We start from the raw sequence: 25,654 nt of genomic DNA, 5'->3' as shown, positions 1-25,654 counted from the left end.
CACGAAGCTACCACAAAGCAACACACACACATAAAGTGCTGGAGGAATTTAGCAGGTTAAGCAGCATCTATGGAAATGAATAAACTGTCAACGTTTTCAGGACTGAGAAGGAAGGGGGAGGTGCCTGAATTTAAAAAGTGGTGGGGGGGTGGGGAAGAGGGAGAAGGAGGATAGATAGAAGATGATAGATGAAACCAAGTGGGTTGGAAAGGTAAAGAGCTAGAGAAGAAGGAATCTGATAGGAGAGTGGCCCATAGGAGAAAGGCAAGGAGGAGGGGACCCAGGACAAAGGGATAAGCAGGTGGCCAGAGTGGGGAATAGAAGAAGAGGGAGGAAAACATTTTTTTACCAGAAGGATTTTTTACCAGAATTTTTTTACAAGGATGTTGCCGGGACTTGAGAAACTGAGTTACAGAGAAAGGTTGAATAGATTAGGACTTTATTCCCTGGAGCGTAGAAGAATGAGGGGAGATTTGATAGAGGTATATAAAATGATGATGGGTATAGATAGAATGAATGCAAGCAGGCTTTTTCCACTGAGGCTGGGGGAGAAAAAAAACAGAAGACATGGGTTAAGGGTGAACGGGGAAAAGTTTAAAGGGAACATTGGGGGGGGCTTCTTCACACAGAGAGTGGTGGGAGTGTGGAATGAGCTGCCAGGTGAAGTGGTAAATGCAGGCTCACTTTTAACATTTAAGAAAAACTTGCACAGGTACATGGATGAGAGGTGTATGGAGGGATATGGTTCAGGTGCAGGTCAGTGGGACTAGGCAGAAAAATGGTTCGGCACAGCCAAGAAGGGCCAAAAGGCCTGTTTCTGTGCTGTAATGTTCTATGGTTCTATGGATCTAAGGAGAAATCGATATTCCTGTCACCAGGTTGGAGGCTACCCAGATGGTACATAAGGTGTTGCTCCTCCAAGCTGGGAGCGGCCTCATTGTGGGAGTAGAAGAGACCATGGACTGACATGTCAGAATGGAAATGTGAATCAGAATTAAAATGTTTGGCCACCAGGAAGATCTGCTTTTGGCAGTTAGAACACAGCTGCTCAATGAAGCGGTTCTCCAATTTATGATGGCTCTCGCCAATGTACAGGAGGCCACATCAGGAGCACCAGACATAATAGATGACCCCAGAAGATTCGCAGGTGAAGACTGAAAACATGTTTTTCTTTTTTTAATATGTTCTGCAGACCAGTTCACTCTCTGCATTAGCTCTTTAAATTTCCCTACAGGTGAAATGGAAATGGAGTGATCAACTCTCATCTGTTGGTTTTGCTCTGCTCTGACATCTTGTGAGAACTCCTGTCTCAGGAACTATTATAGAGTCACAGACCCTTGTCAGAGGCTGAAGTCAAGACAACAGGAAGATAGAAATGTTCATCAGTTGGAAGGACTTAAGTGAAGATCATTACAAAAACCTGAGATACTGGAAATCTAAAGTTAAAATAGAAAATGCTGGAAATGCTCTGTAGGTCAGGCTGCATCAGTGAAGGGTTAATGCTTCAGGTCAAAGATCCTTTGGCAGAACTGGGAAGAAGAGAAGCTTGTTAAGATTGCAGAGAGGGTGGGCTAGTGACAATTTCTTTGATAGGGAAAAAAACAGAATGACCATGGGGATAAGATCTAGACAAGGTTCTGTGGTCAGTTAAAGACACTGTTTAAGTGATTTTCACTTTAAATTATTGTCAAGTTTTAGTTTAACGAGACAAGTTTCTTTAAAAAAATGAATACGGTACATCTGCTATTGCTCTCTGTAATATCTTGATCTGCTAGATCTCTCATCCAACTCAGTGGCAGAATCATTTGGTCTCCGAACAGCAAATTAACCACGTCAATTCCAATTGCACCCAATAATATTAATGAAGATAAACATTCAAAACATTGCAGTGAGAACACCTTGAACAAGTTATCAGCCTAAAACCAAGGATATTTAATTTTTCCCCAATGCATCCCAACCAAGGAACAAACAAATCTGCTGGGAGAACTCCACAGATCAAGCAGCATCTGTGGGAGGAAAGGAATTGTCAGCATTTTCAGTTAAAACCCTGCTTCGGGACTGAGAGTGGAGTGGCGAGGTGAGGCGAGATGGCCAGCGGACAAGAGGATGGGAGAGGCGAGAAGGGACTCTGAGGCGATTGGCGATTGGTGGACTGAGGTGCACGTAGTGCCGGATGGCAGAGGTGAGCAGCATAGGAGATGGAAATCTGTGACAGGTGAATGATAGATGGATACTGACAAAGGGAAAAAGGAAAAGTGTGTGTGTGTGTGGTCAGATGGAGCAAGGTGAAGGAAGGAGTGTGAAGATGGAGACAGCTGCACCTTGCTTCACGAGTTTTTTTTCTTCTCCTCCCACAGATCCTGCTGGAACTGCTGGGTTCTTCCAGCTGATTGTTTATTGCTCCAGGTTCCAGCATCTACAATCTCCATCCTAACCAAGTGTTTGCCCAACTCCATTTCTAGGGTGGAAGAGGTTAAATCCACAATGATCTCCAGGCTCTTGCTCCAGTGCCTTACTGGCTGGGATTTAAAACGATCAATTCCATTCATTATGACGAGGTTTGCTCGGGTTGCAGATCCGAACTGCCCGCCTAGCGTTGCAATCTCCGTGTCAGGGCGAGGTGGTGCTGGTGCTGGTGCCGGGACTGTGCGCCGTCAGTGGGCCGATCTCACCAGCAGGGGACGGAAGGTGTCCAGCGGATCTCTCCGAACAAGGCTGGCGTTTCCGTCGTCCTCCAGTCGCCGGTTTCTCGGAGTCGCCTCAGTGCTGTCGTCGGTGTCTCGCCTGGTTATGGCCAGCTCGGCTCAGCAACAGCACAGTGTCTCGTTGTTCTTTGTCCAGGAGGATCAGAAGGGGGGAGTTCATTTCTCCAATTCGCTGCAGAGTGAACAGCCACTGAAACTGCTGGTGGAAACAGAGGAGGGGGGAGCGGAACTGCGCGTGATTGACGGTAAGTTTTGCTGCCTTTAGCTGCAGCTGGATCACAGGCTCCCGGCAGTTTACTTCCCTCTGCCTCGTACACTGCAATTGCCAATGCGTGCTCCATGCGCCGCAGGTAGACGTCCAGCCTGCACTAACGTGCGACCTTCTGCAGATCCTGTGCGGGCTCTATTGTGTGTATTTTAAATGGCAGGAGGCAAATGGGCGGGCGCAGCCCTGCTTTAGTTATTGGGAAGGTTATTAAGCACCCGTATTACTTAGAGTAGGTCTGAGTATTTCATGCCATATCAAAATTATCTTCCGGTTGTAGGGGTGAGGAAAGCGTCTTACCGCACCCCTAACTTCAGAACATTTCAGACTCTCGATCGGTAGCTGATAGTCGCCAATCTCTGCCTGGGTACTCATCTGGAGTTATCTAACACCATTCTGTGAGCACTTAATCACTTAGTGAGGTATTTCGTCGTGTTTTTAAAATATACAGTCAGAGGTAATGTAACTGCGAATTTTGTGATTTGAAATTCACAATATGACGTCAGTAGGAGACTAACAACGACAATTCGTCGTGTAGTGATGAACATGCTACAAATCCTTGTCTGTGCAGATCCAACCCACAATTGCTGATACAATAGCTGTTGCAATTTACGTTTGTAATCACGAGGTGTTGCCAGCGTGTGTTTGTCTTACGCAGTGAAACTGCCAACAACTTCTATGTAGAGTGGTAACTTGCAGCTTCTGAAGTTCTTTCAAGAAGGCGAACCCTTGCATGCGGTCAGGCCCTGATGGTGTACCTGGTAAGGCACTGAAAACCTGTGCCAACCAACTGGTGGGAGTGTTCAAGGACACCTGTGATCTCTCACTGGTGCTGTCGGAGGTTCCCACCTGCTTCGAAAGAGCAACAATCATACCCATGCCCAAGAAGAGCAGCGTGAGTGGCCTCAACCACTATCATCCAGTGGCACTGACATATACTGTGATGAAGAGCTCTGAGAGGTTGCTCATGAACAGAATCAACTCCTGCCTAAGCAAGGACCTGGACACACTGCAATTTGCCTACCACCACAGTAAGTCTTCAGCGAATGCAATGTCACTGACTCTCCGCTGGCCCTTGGATCACCTGGACAATAGCAATACCTACATCAGGCTGTTTACTGACTACAGCTCAGCCTTCAACACCATTGTACCCTCAGTATTAATCAACAAGCTCCAGAAACCTAGGTCTCTGTACCTTTCCCTGCAACTGGATTCTTCGCTTCCTCATTGAGAGACCACAGTCAGTGTGATCCTCGCTGACAACACTGACGCACCTCGAGGATGCGTGTTTTGCCCACTGCTGTACTCTCTCTACACCCTGACTGTGACTGTGTGGCAAGGCACAACTCAAACGCCATCTGTAAATTTGCCAGTGACTCAACTGGTCTCTCAACTCTTCTGTCTTGCCGCCATTACAGACATTTACACCACACACTGCATCCGCAAAGCTAACAGCATTGTGAAAGACCCTGTGCACCCCTCATACAATCTTTTCTCCCTCCTGCTATCTGGCAAAAGGTATCGAAGCATTCGGGCTTTCACGACCAGGCTGTGTAACAGTTTCTTCCCCCAAGCCATTAGACTCCTCAATTCCCAGAGTCTAGTCTGACACCAACGCACCTACACACACACACACACACACACACACACACACACACACACACACCACTAAACACCACTCCACTCCCTTTGCAATTTTTGCTCATTTCTTTCTCAATTCCTGCTAAAACATTGTTTTACATTTACATCATTTATTATTATATTGTAAATTGTCCTTTACTGTGCCTATTGTCTTGTTTATTAATTATTGTACTGTCTTGCACTGTTTTGTGCATTTTATGTAGTCCTGTGTAGGCCTGAAGCCTAATGAAGTTTTGTGTTGTTTCACGTAGTCTAGTGTAGTTCTGTATTGTTTCATGTAGCACCATGGTCCTGGAGGATTGTTGTTTTGTTTTTACCGTGTACTGTACCAGCAGTTATGGTTGAAATGACAATAAAAGCGACTTGACTTGGTGATCAGTTGGTTGAGTGGTTGATTTGTTGATTTCAACAATCTTGCACTCAATGCCAGTAAGTCCAAGGAATTGATTGTGGACTTCAGAAAGGGGAAGTTGAGGGAACACACCCCAGTCATCATCAAGGGAGCAGTAGTGCAGTGGATGAGCAATTGCAATTTCCAGGGTGTCAACACTTCTGAGGATCTATCCTGGGCCCAACTTATTGATACAATTACAGAGAAGGCACGGCAGTGGCTATATTTAATTAGGAATTTGAGGAGTCTTGGTATGTCACCAAAGACTCTCGCAAATTTCTGGAGATGTACCATGGAGATCATTCTAACTGGTTGCATCACCATCTGGCCTGGAGGAGCCACTGCACAATATTGCAGAAGGTTGCAGATTCAGCAGGCTCCATCATGGGCACTAGCCTCCCCAGCATCGAGGACACCTTCAAAAGGCGATGACTGGAAAAGGCAGCATCCATTATAAAGAACTCCCGTTACCCAGGACATGCCCTCATCTCACTGATACAATGGAAGAGGAGGTACTGGAGCCTGAAGAGAGACACTCAACATTTTAGGAATAGTGTCTTCCCCACCCCTATCAGACCTCCAAATGGACAATGAACCCATGTATACTACCTCACTATTTTTTTCTTCTTATGCTGTCCTTTTGTGCTGTAATTTCTTACTGTAATTTATAGTTTTTATTGTTATGCATTGCAGTGTACAGCTGCAATAAAACAACAAATCTCATGACGTATGCAAGTGATATTAAACCTGATTTCCAATATTCTGTCCCTCCAGGATTTGTTTTCTAAAATACAAACTTTAGATACTTTCTACTTCATACTTTATTGTCACCAAACAATTGATACTAGAACGTACAATCATCACAGCAATATTTGATTCTGCGCTTCCCACTCCCTGGATTACAAATATTAAATATTAAAAATAGTAAAAAAAATTCGTAAATATTAAAAATTTAAATTATAAATCATAAATAGAAAATAGAAAAATGGAAAGTAAGGTAGTGCAAAAAAACCGAGAGGCAGGTCCGGATATTTGGAGGGTATGGACAAGATCCGGGTCAGGATCCATTCAGCAGTCTTATTGCAGTTGGAAAGAAGCTGTTCCCAAATCTGGCCATACGAGTCTTCAAGTTCCTGAGCCTTCTCCCCGAGGGAAGAGGGACAAAGAGTGTGTTGGCTGGGTGGGTCGTGTCCTTGATTATCCTGGCAGCACTGCTCCGACAGCGTGCGGTGTAAAGTGAGTACAAGGACGGAAGATTGGTTTGTGTGATGTGCTGCGCCGTGTTCACGATCTTCTGCAGCTTCTTTCGGTCTTGGACAGGACAACTTCCATACCAGGTTGTGATGCACCCTAGGAGAATGCTTTCTATGGTGCATCTATAAAAATTAGTGAGGGTTTTATGGGACAGGCCAAATTTCTTTAGTTTTCTCAGGAAGTAAAGGTGCTGGTGGGCCTTCTTGGCAGTGAACTCTGCTTGGTTGGACCAAGTCAGGTCATTTGTGATATTGACTCCGAGGAACTTAAAGCTTTTGACCTGTTCCACTTGCGCACCACCGATGTAAATTGGGTCGTGCGGTCCGCTACTCCTTATGAAGTCAACAACCAATTCCCTCATCTTGTTGACGTTGAGGGATAGGTTATTGTCTTCGCACCATGCCACCAGGTTCTTAATTTCCTCTCTGTACTCAAACTCATCATTACCAGAGATACGGCCTACAATTGTTGTGTCATCAGCAAACTTATATATTGAGTTTGATGGAAACTTGGTTACACAATCATGGGTGTACAGTGAGTACAGCAGAGGGCTGAGTACACAGCCTTGTGGGGCACCGGTGCTCAGAGTGATGGTAGAGGAGAGCTTGTCCCCTATTTTTACAGCCTGGGTCCTGTCTTGAAGATCCAGCTGCAGATCTGAGTACTAAGGCCCAGGATCCGGAGCCTTATAATATAATATTTTCACAAGAATTGTGTACTGATACTGTAAATGCTCAGGTTAAGCTTCCTGTAATGATTGCATGCTAAAACATTGCTGCTTAATACCTCTCTTGAATTAAAAAAATAATCTTTGGAATTTGTAACACTCCTTTGATGTCGTGGAGTTTATTGTCATGTGCACATGTATACTGATACAGGTACAAGGAGAAACCTTGAAGTAGCATCACAAACATGTAAGTAGAGACAACACACAGAATATAAATTATGCAAGACAATGAGAAGAGAAAAAGACTTCAAAAACAAACATTAGTGCAAAAAAAAGGCAGAGAGACAAGTCTATGATCAGGCAAGAAGCGGTCCACAGTTCTCCATTGCTGAGGTTGAATTAAGGTGGTTCAAGAATCTGATGGTTCAAAAGTGAATGATTTAAAAATTGAATGGATTGTAAATCTTTTAAAATGAATTAAATATAAGAATATATAATTCATTTTTGCCTTAATTTCACGCAACATACAACCGTTCAGCTAGCATACTGAGAGATTGCAGATGCCGGAATCTGGAGCAACAGATGATGTGCCAGAGGAACGCTGTGGGTCAGGCAGCTTCTGTGTGAAGAAAGAAATTGTTACATTTCAGATCAAAACCCGGCATCAGTACTGCAGATGCTGCATGACCTGCTGAGTTCTTCCAGTGCTTTGTAGAGAGGATGATATGTTGGGGTCTGTAGTGAAGAAGTTATTTCCTGGTGATTATATTTGGTCTTATCAACACAACCAGACTGATGGAGAGGAGTAGCTCCAGGGAGCCCAACTAAATTCCAAGATGTTGCTTTTACGCCCCTGGAATTGTAAATGCCCTTTATTTTTCAGCTTGGATGTTCTCTCTTGATTACCAGAGTGCAGAACAGCCGTTTGCACTGGGGACATTTGTGTGATGTTGAAATACATGAGAAATGAAAGATAATAGCTTTGAGGTGCACAGGTAACAAGGGTACAGCTGAGAATGAGCTATGCCAAAGTTACATGAATCTGACCTTGTACTGTGACTGTAATTAGGAAATTGAGGAGCTGGGGAGGACAGGGCAAGTAATAGACATTTTACTCAAAAAGCAGGGGAAAGCGAAAAGTAAAATCCTTGCTTGGTTCTGTAAACTACCTCCTATATTTTGGCTCCAACGTGTTTTACCTGTGGCCCACTTTCTCAAACACGATCTTTTATTTGTCTGGGTAATGGAAGTAATTCTGAGTTTTGGATTCACACAAGTTCTGCTCGCTGGTAAATTATCAGCAGCACTGCTTCTGCAAGATCCCTGAAGTCCACTGGCAGGAAAGACTGATTCATGTCAAGGTCCATGTCCAGTACTGAGATTACGGTCATCTGGGTGGACCACAATATTCACACACCTAACACCAGACTGTCAAGGTGCACTCTACTCTGAGCTTCACCATGGTGGGCTACTTACTGGATTACAGAAAAAATTGATCCGGGTACATTGCCAAGGCAACTGCAATAGGTCTGTAGTGCAGCTAGTGGAGCTGCTACCCTGTAGATCGGGTAACACCAATTTAGCAACACAAACAGGAGGAAATCTGCAGATGCTGGAATTTCAAGCAACGCACATAAAAGTTGCTGGTGAACGCAGCAGGCCAGGCACCATCTCTAGGAAGAGATACAGTCGACGTTTCAGGCCGAGACCCTTCGTCAGGACTAACTGAAAGAAGAGATAGTAAGAGATTTGAAAGTGGGAGGGGGAGGATGAGATCCAAAATGATAGGAGAAGACAGGAGGGGGAGGGATGGAGCCAAGAGTTGGACAGTTTATTGGCAAAAGGGATATGAGAGGATCATGGGACAGGAGGCCGAGGGAGAAAGAAAGGGGGAGGGGGGAAGCCCAGAGGATGGGCAAGGCATATAGTGAGAGGGACAGAGGGAGAAAAAGGAGAGAGAGGGAAAAAGAATATAGATATATAAAATAATAAATAAATAACAGATGGGGTATGAGGGGGAGGTGGGGCATTAACGGAAGTTAGAGAAGTCAGTGCCCTGACTTTGGATGCTGCCTGTGCTGTGTTTGCATGTTTTTGTGTGTCAGCTTGGTTTTCTTCTTCCAGGTGCTCTTTTCATCCCAACAATGTGTGTAAGTCAGTTGACAGCTGTAAAATTCCATTGGGGTGTTGTTAGTTAATGGGAATGTGGGTGATTTATGGTTGGTTGAGCTCAGTGGCTGAAGGGTGTTTTACAATGTGTCTTACTCAGCATGTTCCAATCTTTATATTCTATGTAGTAGAAAATGTTTAAAATATTGGTTAATAATCAGAGTCAAAGAACACTACAACACAGAAACAGGCTCTTCAGCCCATCTAGTCTGTACCAAACAGTTAATCTGTCTAGTCCCTTCGGCCTGCACCCAACTATAGCTCTCCGTAACATTCACATCCATGCACTTATCAAAGTTTCTCTTAAATGTCAAAATTGAGTCCACATCCCCCAGTTGCGGTGGCAGCTTGTTCCACATTCTCACCACCTTCTGAATGAAGATGTTCCCCTTAAACATTTCACCTTTCACCCTTAACCCATAACCTCTGGTTGTAGTCTCACCCAACCTCAGTGGAAAAAGCCCTGTCTATACCCTTCATAATTTTGTATACTCTATCAAATCTCCCCTCGATGTTCTACATTCCAGGGAATGAAGTCCTAATCTATTTAATCTTTCCCTATAACTCAGGTCCTCAAGTCCTGGCAACATCCTTGTAAATTTTCTCTCTACTCTTTCAAGCTTGTTTACATCTTTCCTTTAGGTAGATGACCAAAACTGCACACAATGCTCCAAGTTAGGCCTCACCAACATCTTATACAATTTCGACATAACATCCCAACTCCTGTACTCAATACATTGATTTATGGAGGCCAATGTGCCAAAAGCTTTCTTTATGACACTATCTACCTGTGCTGCCATTTTAAAGGACTTATAGATCCGTCTTCCCAGATCCCTCTGTTCTACTGCACTCCTCAGTGCCCTACTGCTCACAGTGAAAGACCAACCATGGTTGGACCTCCCAAAGTACAACACCTCACACTTGTCTACATTAAATTCCATCTGCCATTTTTCAGCCCATTTTTCCAGCTGATCCAGATCCCACTGCAAGCTCTGGTGGTCTTCCTCGCTGCCCTCTACACCTCCAATCATGGTGTCATCCGGAAATTTGCTGATCCAGTTTACCACATTATCATCATCCTCTAGATTGTTGATATAGATGACAAACAATAACGGTCCCAGCGCTGATTCCTGCGGCACACCACTAGTCACAGGCCTCTGTTCAGAGAGGCAACCATCTGGTACCACTCCCTGCTCCTCTGGCGAATCCTACGTCTAATCCAGTTTACTACGTCGTCTTGAATGCCAAGCAACTAAAACAACTTGACCAGCTTCCCATGTGGGATCTTGTCAAAGGCCTTACTAAAGTCCATGTAGACAACATTCACTGCCTTGCTTTCATTAACTTTCCTGGTAACTTCCTCGAAAAACTCTATAAGATTGGGTAGACATGACCTACCATGGTCAAACCCATATTGACACTCCCTAATCAGTCCCTGTCCATCCAGATCCTTATATGTGCAGTCCCTTAGAATCCATAACTTTTCTACTACTGATGTCAGGTTAACCGGCTTATAATTTCCTGACTTATTCTTAGAGTCTTATTTAAATAACAGAACAACATTAACTATCTTCCAATCCTCCCGCTTCTACCCCGTGGCTAAGGATGTCTTAAATATTTCTGCTAGAGCCCCTGGAATTTCTGCACTAGCTTTGCATAGGGTCCGAGGGAACACATTGTCAGGCCCTGGGAATTTATCCACCCTAATTTGCCTCAAGGCAGCAAACACTTCCTCTGTAATCTATATAGGGTCCATGACCTAGCTGCTGCTTTGCCTCACTCTGTGTCCATCTTATGAGTAAATACAGATGCAAAAAATACATGTAAGCCAGGGGTTCCCAACCTTTTTTTATGTCATGGAGCCCTACCATTAACCGAGGGGTCCGTGGATCCCAGGTTGGGAACCCCTGATTTAATATCTCTCCCATCTCTTTTGGCTCCATGCATAGATTACCACACTGATCTTCCAGAGGACCAGTTTTGTCCCTTGTTCTCCTTTTGCTCTTAGTATACCTGTAGGAGCCCTAAGGATTCTCCTTCACCTTGGCTGCTAGAGTAACCTCGTGCCTTCTTTTTGCCCTCCTGATTTCCTTAAGTATTCTGTTGCTTTTCTTGTATTCCTCAAGTACTTGATTTGTTCCTACCAGCCTATACCTGCTATGCACCTCCTCCTTTTTCAATATTTCTCAAAACCAAGGTTCCCTAAACCTGTCACCCTCGCTTTTTATCCTGACAGGAACATACAAACTCTGAACGCTCAAAATTCCACTTTTAAAGGCCTTCCTTTAAAAGTACAGCTTTACCAGAAAACTACCTGTCTCAATACACACTTGCCAGATCCTTTCTAATACCATCAGCATTGGCCATCCTCCAATTTAGAATCTCAACCAGAGGACCAGATCTGTCCTTTTCCATGATTACGTTGAAGCTAATGGCATTATGATCACTAGATGCAAAGTTGTTCCCCTACAACTTCTGACACCTGCCCTAATTGGAGATCTGGCATCACACTCTGTTGAATTGGGACTTCTGTATGCTCATTAAGGAGGCTTTCCCCTGAACATATTTGACAAACTTTTTCCCATCCAGCCCTTTTACATCATGGGAGTCCCAGTCAATATGTGGGTTATTAAAATCACTTACTATCACAACCTTATGTTTCTTGTAATTGTCTGCGATCTCTCTACAAATTTGTTCCTCTAATTCCCACAGACTGTCCGGTGGCCTGTAATATAGCCCATTAACATAGTCATGTCTTTCTTATTCTTCAGTTCTACCCATAAAGCCTCCTTAGACAAGCTCTTCAGTCTGTTGAAAGAGCACTGTCACGACATTTTCCCTGACAGTAATGCCACCCGTCCACCTTTAATCCCTCCTACTCTATCATGTGTAAAACAACAGAACCCCAGAACACTGAGCTGCCAGTCCTGCCCCTCCTGCAGCCAAGACTCACTAATGGCTACAATGCCATAATTCCAAGGGCTGATCCATGTCCTAAGCTCATCCGCCTTTCCGACAATACTCCTTGCATGGAAATATACACAGCTCAGAACATTAGCCCCACTTTGATTCCTAACTTTGATCGTAGGCTTAACAACAACTTTCTCCACAACCACTCTACTATCTGTCCTTTTGCTCTGGTTCCCATCCCCCTGCAACTCTAGTTTAAACCCTCCTCCCCCACTAGTGCAGCATTAACACACCTTCCCGTAAGAATATTAGTCCCCCTGCAGTTCAGGTGCAAACAATCCCTTCTGTACAGGCCCCACCTTCCCTAGAAGAGAGCTCAGTAATCTAAAAATCTGAAGCCCTCCCTCCTGCACCATCTCCTTAGCCATGTGTTAAACTGTATGACCATCCTGTGTGTGCCCTCACTAGCACGTGGCACAGGTAGCAATCCTGTGATCACAACCTTGGGTGTCCTGTCCTTTAACTTAGCGCCTAACTCCCTGAACTCACTTTGCACGACCTCGTCACCCCTCCTACCCATGTCATTATTCGTACTGATGCGGATGATGATCCCTGGCCGCTCACCCTCCCACTTAATAATGCTCACCTCTTCTTCGCCTCCCCCCCCCCCGGCCCCCGGAGCCACAGACCCACAGACCCAAACTCAGTGCCAGAGACCTGACTGCTGGACTACTGTGGCTTTTCAAGTCATTCCCACCCCCACCCCCAGCAGTATACCTGTTTTTGAAGGGAACAGCCACAGAAGTATTCCGCACTGCCTATCCCTATTCCCTCCTCCTGACGGTCACCCAGTTACTTGGGTCCTACACTTTAGGTGTAACTACCTCCATATATGTCCTGTCTATCAACCCCTGGGCTTCCTGAATGATCCAGAGTTTATCAAGTTCCAGCTCTAACTCCTTAACACAGTCTGTTAAAAGCTGCAGCTGGATGCACTTCTTGCGAGTGCAGTCATGAGGGAGACTCGAGGTCTCCCTGCCTTCCCACATCCCACAAGAGGAACATTCCAGTATCCTGCCTGGCATCTCCACTGCTGTAGGCGTGCAACAAGAAGGAAATAAAGAATAAATAATGAAAAAAAATTACCTACTGCCTGTGCTTCTCCTCGCTGAAACCTCGATGAGCCAAAGCCTCAGCTCCCTACTCTAATACTGGCCCATTCGCACAATGGCCACTCTGCTTATAGCTAACTTTCGTTTTGGATTTTCCCAAGTGTCTAATTATGCCCAATCCAATGTTTCCTTGGGAACTGTGGCGTGCAAAATGTGCCGACTGCCCCACTTGTTTCTTTTAAACTCTTTTTCTCTCTCTCTACGCAATCCAATCCAATTGTGCCTTTTACCTTGTGGAGTGCTGTCTCAGAGAATTCTTCTAAGTTACCAGGTGCTTACGATGCTTGATAATGTCATCTCTGCTGGATTATTATTGCACTGATTTATTGTATGAACTAATCCGCAATAGTTGGCATTTCCTTTAATAGCTGCCAATTAAATGTAAAGGCGTCTCAAATCTCAAGAGAAATAACTGATGTCAAGTTCTGTATAATTCACAAAAATACTTTGAAATTGCAAATAAGATTCTGTAATCTGCAATCTAAATTATCTAAGTATATATTTGAAAAATCTTCTTGATATTATTAAAGTTATTCGAGTCTGCACGGAATAAATTAAAAGCAGTCTATATGATCCATCGCAAACTCCAATTTATTTCTGTTCAAATGTCTCTTGTAGATAACTGTTGCATTGGAAATCTGAATTATTTCAGCAAAACTTGATTCAATTTCATCAAGTTTATTGATCCTGTTCTTCATGTATAATTTCAAATTAAAGCTTTCACTTCCTCTGATGTTCGTCTTACCTCCTGCATGTTTCAAATGCTCTGGTTTCCAATAAATGTCAACTGTTCCTGTTATACCACCTTAGAGGTGTATTGATCTTTTTCTCTTGAACTTCTCTAGTGCGTCATACAGAAATATTGGCACTGGTAAAGTTATGTTTATAACACTAAAATCTTACATTCAGTACAAGCACAAATACACTTATTTGTCACTCGCTCCTTAACCGGTTGGGATAAAATTAACTTTAGAAATGCACAAGAGTCCTGAATAGAAACAGAAATCTAAGGGCGATAGGACTGTGCGGTTGTAGATGTAGGAGGGGAAGATACGATGGAAGGATTTAAAAACATGGGTAAAAATTGAAACATTCTAAATCCAAGACCATCATAATTCAGGAAGCAGACATTTGTTATGTGGATCTGGTGAGAATTAGGATATAGAACAGAACATTACAGCACACGATATTATGCCAACCATTTAGAACATAGAGCGGTACAGCACAGGAACAGGCCATTCAGGCCATAATGTTGTGCTGAACCAGCTAAAAAGCAAATGAAAAATGTCCAAAACACTAATCCTCCTACCTACACAATGTCTATATCCCACCATCTTCCTTACATCCATGTGCCTATCCAAACATCTCTTAAAAGCCTCTAATGTATTTGCCTCTACCACCATACCAGGCAGCACATTCCAGTTATCCATGACTCTCTGAGTAAAACAACTTAGCCCTCGCATCCCTGTTGAACCTACTCCCTCTCACCTTCAATGCATGCCTTCGGATATGAGACATTTCTACCCTGGGAAACAGATACTCCCTGTCTACTCTATCTATGCCTCTCATAATCTTATAAACCTCCATCAGATCTCCCCTCTGCCTCTGTCACTCCAGAGAAAACAACCCAAGTTTATCCAGCCTTTCATATTCACACATGCCTCTAAACCAGGCGGCATCCAGATAAACCTCTTCTGCACCCTCTCCGAAGCCTCAATATCCTTCCTATAGTGGGATGATCAGAAATGTGCATAATACTCCAGATGTGGCTGAACTAGAGTTTTATAAAGTTGCAACATAACCTCTTGACTTTTGAATCCAATGCTACTGTCTCGTTGCATTTGCCCTACCAAGCTGCAACACCTCACATTTATCTGAGTTAAACTCTATCTGCCATTTGTCTGCCCATATTTGCAACTCATCTATATTGCACTGTATTCTTTGCCCGTCTCCTGCACTATCCACAACTCCGCCGATCTTGGTATTATCCACAAACGTACTAATCCACCCATCTACATTTTCAACCAGGTCATTTATGTAGATCACAATCAGCAGAGGTTCTAGCTCTGATCCCTGTGGAACACCACTAGTTACAGACCTCCAGCTCAAACAAGACCCTTCAACCACTACCCTCTGTCTTCTATGTGCAAGCCAGTTCCGAATCCAAACAACCATTTTGCTACAGATCTCATGCCTCTTAATCTTCTGGATTAGTTTCCCATGAGGGACTTTGACAAACACCTTACCAAAATCCATGTAGCCAACATCTACTGCCCTGCTCTCATCAATCTCTCTTGTCTCCTTGTCAAAAAATTCATTCAAGCTGGTAAGACATGACCTGACCTGCACAAAGCCATGCTGGCTCTCCCTAATTAGGCCATGGGTTCCCAAATATTCATATATCCTATCCCTAAGAATTTACCTACAACTGATGTGAGACTCGTGGGTCTATAGTTTCCAGGATTTTCCCTTTTTCCCTTCCCAACCTTAGGCACTCGTCAGTCCTCCAGGGGCTCTCCTGTGGCTAGAGAGGACAAGAAAATACTGGTCAAGCCCCCAGCAATCTCATCTCTTGCCTCCTTCAATAACCTGGGGTAAATCCCACCAGGCCCTGGGGACTTTTCTACATTAATACTCATTAGGAGGCCTAACACTTCCTCTTCCTTAACCCCTTAACACCCTGATGTATTTATCCTAGTTCTCCATATGCATTTCCTTGGTAAATACTGAAGCTAAGTACTCATTAAGTACCTCACTCACATTCTCCACATCCAAGGAAATATCCCCCTCCCTTATCTTTGACTTGTCCTTCCCTCTCCCTAGTTATCCTCTTACTCTTGATGTATGTATTGAATGCCTTGGGGATTCACCTTAATCCTACTTGCCATGGCCCCTTCCTAGTTTCCTTCTTTAGTTCTTTTCTGTCTTCTTTAAACTCCTCATGTGCTTTGTTTGATCCAAACTTTCAAAGCTTTACATTCTTTTCCTTATTTTTCTTGACTAAATAATTCATGCCCTCTCTGGGTATCCAAGGTTCTCCTATCTTTCTATCCCTGTCCTTCCTTCTAACAGGAACATTCCTTTCATTGAACTTTCATCTTTAAACACCCTCCACATGTTTGATGTGGACTTGCTAGAAAAAAAAGGTGTTCCTGACTCTGATCCTTCCCTTCTATATAGTCCTCCATTTTCCTATCATTCATGTGCCTTTCTAAAAGGTTCTTAAATACCGCTAATATATCTGCCTTTGGATACACCCACCACTCTCTGTGTAAAGAACTCTGACATCCCCCCTATCCTTTCCTCCAGTCACCTTAAAATTATGCCCATTTTGTTGGGGAAGTTTTGGAGGAGTTCACATTTATTCAGAAATGAATGAGAGAGGCAGGCCAGTAGATAATTGATATAGAGTTGTGGGATCCAGCTGGTGTGAATTAAGATTTCAACAGCAGATTAAGATGAGGGAATTATATTTAATATTACTGAACAGCTCCAGAGACAGATACTGTCTTGGAGCTCTACTCCCAAAATTAATGTTGCCCGGAGAAGTACTTCAGTGGTGGTGTCCTTTCTGTACTCCTCCTTGGCTTCTGATCTGACAGAATGGGAAGTATATTTGAAATTTCTCAAAAAGATAGTGTTTCCACGGGCTTCTAGAATGTATTCAGTAATGTTCTACCTAAAATTAGAGGCAGTGTTTGACCAGATAAGTATTTGGTTAGGAGATAAGAGTAGGACAACTGTATGTACACCTGAATGGTGTTATGTCTTCCCTGATGCGGTTTGTCTCTAATTACCAGTTCTTACTAATTGTTTAGTTCACAGCTGCTGTTTGCACATTATCACATTGTTAAGCAATTAGCTTTTGTTATCAGGCTGGCCATTTTATGTTGTTTGTTTGTTTCAGTCAGTTAGAAGCCATTGTAAGTTGTGATCAGTGTTTGAACCTACCTTTTGTTATAGCACTGGGAAGTACTGTCTTGGGGAATAATAAAACCGTCTTCAGCTACAGCTATGCCGGGACTGGCGTTGTCTATCTGTCCAGTTTAAGAAAGCAGGGAATACTCTTGAGTGAGGGCAGAATAAGAGGGAAGTAATTCCTAACAGATGAGCGACTTGAGAGCCACATAGTCAAGTTTACTAATGACATCAAATTAAATGGCCAAATAAACTAAATAGATAGGAATGGAAAGTTCCAGAAAGATATTGAGAGGCTATGTGAGTAGATGAATGGGTGATATTCATTAGGGTACAGAAGGTGGAGAGCTAAGGGGGAAGGAAGTATGTGGTTACTAATTTAAGAATATGAGAAATGCAAATAGGAGGAGGCCATTTGACCTCTCACACCAGACCTCTTGCAGTAAAGGCCAATGTATTATTTGCTTCCAGTACCTACATGTTAACTTCCAATAATTATTGTCCATTGACACACTGAACAACACTCCTTACTCTCTCACCATTTTTAAATTCACTTTTTAATTTTTTTTCTCTACCAAGTGAATGATCTCACTTTTCTCTGTTATATTCTATTTGCCATGTTCTCATCCTTTCTCATGTTCTGTCTATTACTCTTTGAAGCCATTCTCCATCCTCCATGCAACTCGCTACTACCCTACAATGTATCTTCTGAATGCACTGCAGCAAATTCCTTATTGACACATTGCAGCTGTTTCTGGATGACTGATTTCAGGTTAACTGGTTTATTTTGGCCTGCTTTTCCTTTTCTCTTTTTGAACAGTATGCTTAGAGTTTGGACATAAGGCATATCAGAGTATTTTGTAGTTAGTGAGGAGCCAAGGGCTTGTAATGAGCAGAAAATTATTAAAGCCTTCATTATAAACTAATACAAATACGTATAAAATGCTGGTGGCCTTTTCACATTTAAGACAAGGGGACTAGAACACACAGGAGGAGCAACACACACGCACAAAATGCTGGAGGAACTCAGCAGGCCAGGCAGCATCTATGGAAAAAAGTACAGTCGACATTTCAGGCCGAAACCCTTCAGCAGGACGGGAGGAGAGTGTGCAAAGCTGTATAAAGCGCCACGGGGGCCAGGACTGGGGATTACACCTCACAAGGGTGTATAGGAGGGAATGAAATATAGAGTCACCAGAGTGTTACCTGGGCTAAACAAGTTAAAGGCATAGATATAGCTTACACAGACTATCCTCCATGCAGATGATTAAAGGGTGATCTAGTTGAGATAGTTAGTGAAATGTAAACAGTTGACAGAGACACCAATTCCTTTGGTGGACAGACCAGAGACCATAAATCTAAATCTAATGACAAGCTCTTCATGTATGATGCCTGGGAGAATGAGAAAAATCATCCTCACCTTCAGTAATCTGTTAAGGCCTCAGACCAATTGAAAGCTGCAGTCTCGAGATTGATGGTAGTTTTGTTATGGAAGGGTGTTACAATTCACTAAAACAAGATCAGCAGCTGGAACTAAATTCTAGATGAGCCATAATCTAATTTACTATTGGACAGACTTACAGAGCTGAATGACCCACTTCCATATTATTCAGATTCTTCACCTTTATGTCAGCCAGTATGTACAATAAATTATTTTGCACAATGGTTAGTTTTCCTTCATCAATCAAAATCCCAAGGCGCGTGCTTAAAAAAATGAAGCTGTTTGCATAAAGCTGACATCAGGTTCCTGGCCAAATCTGTGTTTGCTGATAGCTGGAGATCACTTAACTTTTAATAGAATCAATACTACATAGAACCTACTGACCCAGAAAGTGATTTTGCTGCACAGCCCTCCTCCCTTCATGCCACTCAATTAAAATATCCTTCTATTCCTTTCTCTGTCATCAATTCATCTGGTTTAACTCACTGCTGTTCTTTCTAGTTACTCCCTGTGGCAGTGAGTGAGATGGTGGAACTGAGTAAAAGATTTCTTCTGAATACTGTTACCACCGATAAACTATATAGTTATGGTATCCTGCTTTAGAGCTCCTTTATTACCAGCTCCACACCTCCCCGTCACCCACACACACAACAGGTGGGTGTCAGCTGATTAAAGATTACTGCCGTGGGTATATTAATATAGGTCATGCCTGATTAACACAGTTATTTCAGAGGCTGATCGTATGATGAAAAGGGCTCCGTGGAATTTCAGGATGCATTTGTGCTGGTGTCAAACAATAAATTAATTACAAACAATGAAAGTTTAGCTGCTGGTAGTAATGTTATTAAATGTGTTTGGAAAGTAGGATGGCACGAACAGAGGGTGTGAAAAGTGGTTCATGTAGCCTCGGCTTTTCATCATTATATATTTATGACTAAAGATTTATATGTGCATGATTGAACAGTGAGTTGCAGGAAAGCGAGAAGGAAGTTGCGGGGGAACTATGCGAGTGGGAAAAGTTCTGGAGTTGTGAGATAGAATCTAGCATAAAGAATGCAATAAAAGTAATTATGTAAGACTAATTTATATATATAGATTGATTGTATGTACATAAAAGGTGCTTTCCAATATGTCAATCCCTGGCCTCCTCTGCTGTCGTGATGAAGCCACACTCAGGTTGGAGGAACAACACCTTATATTCAGTCTGGGTAGCCTCCAACTTGATGGCATGAACATCGATTTCTCCAGTAATGCCACCCCCCTCCACCATTTCCCTCTCTCATCTTATCTCCTTGCCTGCCCAACACCTCCCTCTGGTGCTCATCTCCCCTTTTCTTTCTTCCATGACCTTCTGTTCCCTCCTATCAGACTCCCCCTTCTCCAGCCCTGTATCTCTTTCACCAATCAACTTCCCAGCACTTTACTTCATTTTACTTCATCCATCCCCCTTCCTGGTTTCTCTCTCCCTTCCCCTATCTTTTAAATCTATTCATCTTTTTTTCTCCAGTCCTGCCAAAATGTCTGGGTCCGAAACGTTGACTGTACTTTTTTCCCATAGATGCTGCCTGGCCTGCTGGGTTCCTCCACCACTTTGTGTGTGTTGCTCGGTACAGGAGTATCTGTACATAAGGTGACATTGACAGGAAGTGATAAAGTAGTGGTGGAGGGGTGGGTTAATGGGTGAAGGTGCTGACCAATCTGATGGGGGAAATAACTATTTTTGATTCTGGTGGTCCTGATGTGGATGCTCTGAGCACCTTCCATGATGGGAGTGGGACATGCAGTCCATGAGCAGGGTGATTGCTCATTATGTGGGATGTCAAGGCCACTCAGTTGGTCTGAGAGTAATAAATAGGATTTTTTTTTGGAAAATACGAGTCTGAGGAAGTTGAAAGAATTTGATGTTCACCTAACTGATACAAAGAAAGAACGTGGCTACCCAGTATTGCAGAGACCCATGGTCAGACTCTGTCTGGAGTTCAGAATTGGGTATCAAGCCAAAATGAAGATATAAAGACTGTTCTGATGAATGGTCTCCATGTTGAAGCATTGACGCCATTTCCCCTTCCACAGTATGGCCTGCCCTGCTGACTATTTCTAGCATTTTCTGTATTTGCTTGGATTTCTAGCATCTGCTGCTTTTTTTAAAAAAAAGAATTTTCACAGAAAATACTATACCTTGGAGTATTCACCAGAATAATCAGAGAAATATCAAGGTATGGAGGCTCAAAGTTTAAAGACAGACAGAATAAATTTGTGATGTATTAAGAGATTGAAAGCTGAATCAGTAACGATAGCTGAGAGTTATGGAGTCAGACAATACAGAAATGGCTGTATTGTTCTACCAAGTTCACACCTTCACCCTAATTGCATTTAAAGTGGTATAAGGATTTGACAGACCAAGATGTGGTTAAACAGAAGGGCATAATAATAATAATAATGGAACTTGTCCATTTGTAAATGAAATCAGTAAATGTTTTGATTTAGTACCACTGAAATAGTTGTGTGCTCTGAATTCTTCGGAATATTGTAGTTGGAATTGTTTGTTAGGTGAATGCTTCAAGAGAAAGGGAGGACAATAAGAGGGTAAATAGTGTTAAGCTATAATTCAGCCATTTGATAAAGAAAAGTAGAAGAGATATGATTGCTTCTGTGCACCTTTGTTCAAGTGAATTCAAATTATTTTGCTGTAAATGTGTTATATTACTCTTGTTGAGGATTATGAAAAACAGGAAAATTGAGAATTCAGGAATGATGGTCAGAAATCTCACCCACCTTTTTGGGTCAACTCACTTGTTTTTGTTCTCATTGCAAAAAATATCCTGCCTTCTGTTAGAATGGAAGGAACATAAAATGTTTTAACATTTTACCTGAATTTTTAAAATTCTAGTCAAGCTCATCAAAATACTTATTTATAGGTTATTTTTGGGCCTTTAAACACAAGCCCAGCAATTTAAATTTGGTGTAAGCAAAACCGAAGAGCTGATTATGGGAAGAGGAAACCAGAGGTCCATGAGCCAGTCCTCACCAGAGATCGAAGGTAGAGAGTCAGTAACTTTAAACTCTTCCGCGTTATCATTTCAGAGACTCTGTCCTGAGACCAGCATGTAAATACCATTACAAACAAGGCACAGCAGTGCCTCTACTTTCTTAGAAACTTGTGCTAATTCATCATATCATGTAAAACTTTGATGAACTTCTATAGATGCACATTGGAGAGTATTGTGACTAGTTGCATCATGGCCTCGTATGGAGACGCAAATGTCCATTAAAAAGCCTACAAAAAGTAGTGAATACAGTCCAGTCCGTCACAGGAAATGCCCTTCCCACCATTGAACACATTCGCGGGAAAGCAGCATCTATCATCAAGGACCCCTACCATCCGGGCTATGCTCTCTTCTCACTGCTGCCATTGGGAAGGAGCTACAGAAGCCTTGGGTCCAAAACCACCAGGTTCAGGAACAGTTATTACCCTTCGACCATCAGACTCCTGAACCAGCATGGATAACTTCACTCACTTCAACACTGAATTGTTCCACAACCTATGGACTGACTTTCAAGGACCCTACAACTTGTGTTCTTGATATTATTTATTTATTGACATTGCACAGTTTGTCTTACGCACATTGTTTGATCATCTGCCTTTGTGCGTAGTTTTTCATGATTTTATTGTCTTTGTATCTAGTGTGAATGCCCGCAAGGAAACGAATCTCGGGGGAGTATACAGTGAATTATGTACTTTGATAATAAATTTACTTTGAACATTTTCAAAATACCAGGAGTAAAAAAAAATCACACTGCCTTCCCCTCAGCTCTGTTTATTCATTGCTCATTCGACTGTAACGTGGTTTTGTGGACAAGAATGTCAAGACGCAGCTGTGTATAAAGGCCACGCCATGTTCACAGATGTCTGATTTATTGACAGCTTTGCATATGAACAAGTTCCATAATATAAAATTCAAAAGTCCAGTGTATGTACACAAGTTCATTCCTACCAACGACGGAACTTGTTTCCTACCTCTGCTTTTAGTAGTTGGTTCCTTCTTGTCATTCTTATGTGCTTCCAGTGATATTCAATACAGTACTGCAGAAGTATGGTTATCATATTGAGTGACTTCTGTGTATTTTCTGCCCTATGGATAGAAATTATTTGTGGATGTCTGTAAAAATGAACCCATACCCAGAGGCAGTCTGTATATGTAAATCCTGAGAATGTGTAACTTGGCTATAATTATCAGTGACTTCCCCAGTTTCCAGTAATTTTCTGTGCTAAATGACAATGTGCAATTGAACCTTAAGTTTAACCACATTAAGGTAATTCTCACGGTAATATGATCAAGAACTTCAGAGGAAGGATAGGAACATAATTAAATTGCTAAAGTTTGAAAAGGAAATAAATTTTAAAATGTATAAACTTAATTGATATATTATTTCTTATTCATGTCTTTGGTGGTTTCTTCAGTAAAGTATGCTAAAAGGACACTTTAAAAATGTCAGCAAAATTTTTGATGAAAATATTCAGTCCCTGAATGTACTTGTGGTTTAATAAGTGATGATGCAATATGTTGTAAGACCCACAGAGATAGATATTAACAATTTAAAGATTTTCAATTATTTTCTGTAGAACAAAATGCACTATATTAATTTCATTAGAATTAAACTGAGGTAGTTTCTAACTCCATTTGTAATGGATGATATATTTTGCAAACTCATTCAAGGATATTGGATTTGCTTCATTCGGTCAGAACAATACATCCAAGGGTAACTGTGGAGTCTGAGTGCAATCAAAATGACGTAGCTTTGAAACTAGGGGATAGTCTCCCTAGTTTATCATTATTTTCCACAGTAGGAGAAGATCAGTGGCAGGAGTTCTGAATTTATCCATCATGGTAGGAAAGGGTAACATTTATCCTGTGAGCTTGGCCTTTCAAGTGGTCCAGAATTTTTACCCCCTTTCATTTGGACAGAAACCAAAGAGGGATGAAACTCCATAAAAGAGAGGCTGACCTCAGAAGGGAAATATGCCTGTCACAAATAACAGGAATTCTGCAGATGCTGGAAATCCAAGCAACACACATACAAGTTGCTGGTGAACGCAGCAGGCCAGGCAGCATCTCTAGGAAGAAGTGCAGTCTCGGCCTGAAACGTCGACTGCACTTCTTCCTAGAGATGCTGCCTGGCCTGCTGCGTTCACCAGCAACTTGTATGTGTGTTGCCTGTCACAAATGCCTGCTTAGTTTGAATGCAAGCTTTGATTGATTATTTTGGAATACATTTGGAAGTTATTGGAGTGCTCTTGAAGTGGAATTCTGAAATACAGGATTGTCTAAAGCAGGATTGACTATGTTACTGTAATGGTAACTTAACAGCTATTACTGTGAAGCAGCATCCATTTCGTTGGACAGTACAATGATTTGTGCGGTTAGTCAATTGGTAATAATGAGCTGGAATTTGTATAGCTTGGTTTGTGTCACAACCCTCACCGAACTCTTATCAGTCATATAACAGCCAAACAGGCCTTTGCTGCTGACCACCAATTATCCATGAATACCAATCTCATTTTCCAATAGTTGGCCCGTGATTCAGGTGTTTGACTTGATACTTAAATAGTACCCCTCAAGCAATGAATTGCAGAGAACTGCCATTTTCTGAGTGAAAAATTTCTTCCTCAGAATCCTGTAAGCCTCCCACCCTTATCTTAAACCTATGCCCTATGATTGTATACACCTCTGTTCTTAGGGGAAATGTTTCTCCAAATCTGCACCACCTCCTAATTTTGTAACCTTGAGCAGATGGCTCAGCCTCCGTTGCTGCATGGAAAAGTAATCCAGTCACACCTCATAACCGAAATTTCTATCCCAGGTGACATCCAGGGGAATTTCCTCTGCAAACTCTCCAGCGCAATCACATCTTTCAGATAGGGTTGCGACCAGACCTGCATGCAGTACCCAAGCTGCATCTTAATCATCGTGTTCTGTGGTTGTATCATAACTTCCCTGCTCTTGCCTTCTCTGAAGACAGGTATTCCATATACCTTCTTAACCATTTATCTTCCTGTGCTGTCACCTTCTGGGATCCTTGGAAGTATATCCTTGGGATCCAATTGCCCACCATTGAGAACATCTACCATAAGCGCTACCTGGGCAGGGCAAAAAGCATTATCAGGGATGCATCTCACCCTAACCATGAACTTTTTACTCTCCTCCCATCCGGTAGGCGCTACAGGAGCCTCCGCTCCCGCACCAGCAGGCACAGGAAGAGCTTCTTCCCTGAGGCTGTGACACTGCTGAACCTCTCATCACAGCACTAAGCGGTATTGCATCTGTATTGCACTGTCTCAGTACTTTTATATTTGTGTGCTGTAGCACTTTTTTTATATGCAGTTATTTTGTAAATAACACTATTCTTTGCATTTCTGGTCAGATGCTAAATGCATTTTATTGGCTTTGTATCTGTACTCGGCACAATGACAATAAAGTTGAATATAATATACCAAAAGTCACTTTGTCCCTCAGTATGCCCTAGGACCCTACCATTGATTGTGCATTTTCCAGCTTTATTGGTCCTCCTGAAATGCATTACCTCGTACTTATGGGGATTAAGTTCCATCAACCAGCACTCTGCCCAAATAACCAATTCTTCAGTATTATCCTGTAACTAAAACCAGCCTCCCCATGGCATCATCAATTTTTGTGTCAGCTGCAAAGTACTAATTATACTGACTACATTCACGTCCATATTGTTAGGTTATAAGTTTGGAATTCCTGTGGTACACCGTAATTTCCAGTCTTACATCATCCTCTGCCTCCGATTACCAGACCAATTTTGGAAACATTTTAATAACTTGCCATTTATTCCATGAGCTTTAACCTTTTTGGACCAGTGTGTCATGTATGATCTTGCCAAAGGCCTTGCTGGAGTCCAAATAGACTGCATTGCTTTCATCAATACACTGCATCATCTATTTGAAGAATTTCATCTTCATAAAGCCAGGCTTTAATTAATGTTTGATTGGGATGTCTTAAATGGAAACCCCTCATTTTGAACAATGCCTCCCAATTCTAGACTCCATCACAAGAGAAAAGAAGGAGCTTCGATAGCCATGGGTGAGATGCCAGAAT

The 25,654-nt window shown here is 42.5% G+C and overlaps 1 protein-coding gene across 1 annotated transcript in view; it reads left to right on the top strand.

The window, feature by feature from the left end:
- Positions 1-2,535: 2,535 nt before the first annotated feature.
- The window catches only part of carm1l (coactivator-associated arginine methyltransferase 1, like), a 66,538-nt gene continuing 43,419 nt past the window's right edge, over positions 2,536-25,654 (top strand). Inside the window, exon 1 of the mRNA XM_063068985.1 lies at positions 2,536-2,950. Within this exon, the coding sequence (XP_062925055.1) occupies positions 2,551-2,950 (400 nt within the window). The 5' untranslated portion in view covers positions 2,536-2,550. The remainder of the gene's footprint in view (positions 2,951-25,654) is intronic.

This window comes from Mobula hypostoma, chromosome 16 (assembly GCF_963921235.1).
Source record: "Mobula hypostoma chromosome 16, sMobHyp1.1, whole genome shotgun sequence".
Taxonomy (NCBI): domain Eukaryota; kingdom Metazoa; phylum Chordata; class Chondrichthyes; order Myliobatiformes; family Myliobatidae; genus Mobula; species Mobula hypostoma.
This window is presented reverse-complemented; position numbering and strand designations above follow the sequence as displayed.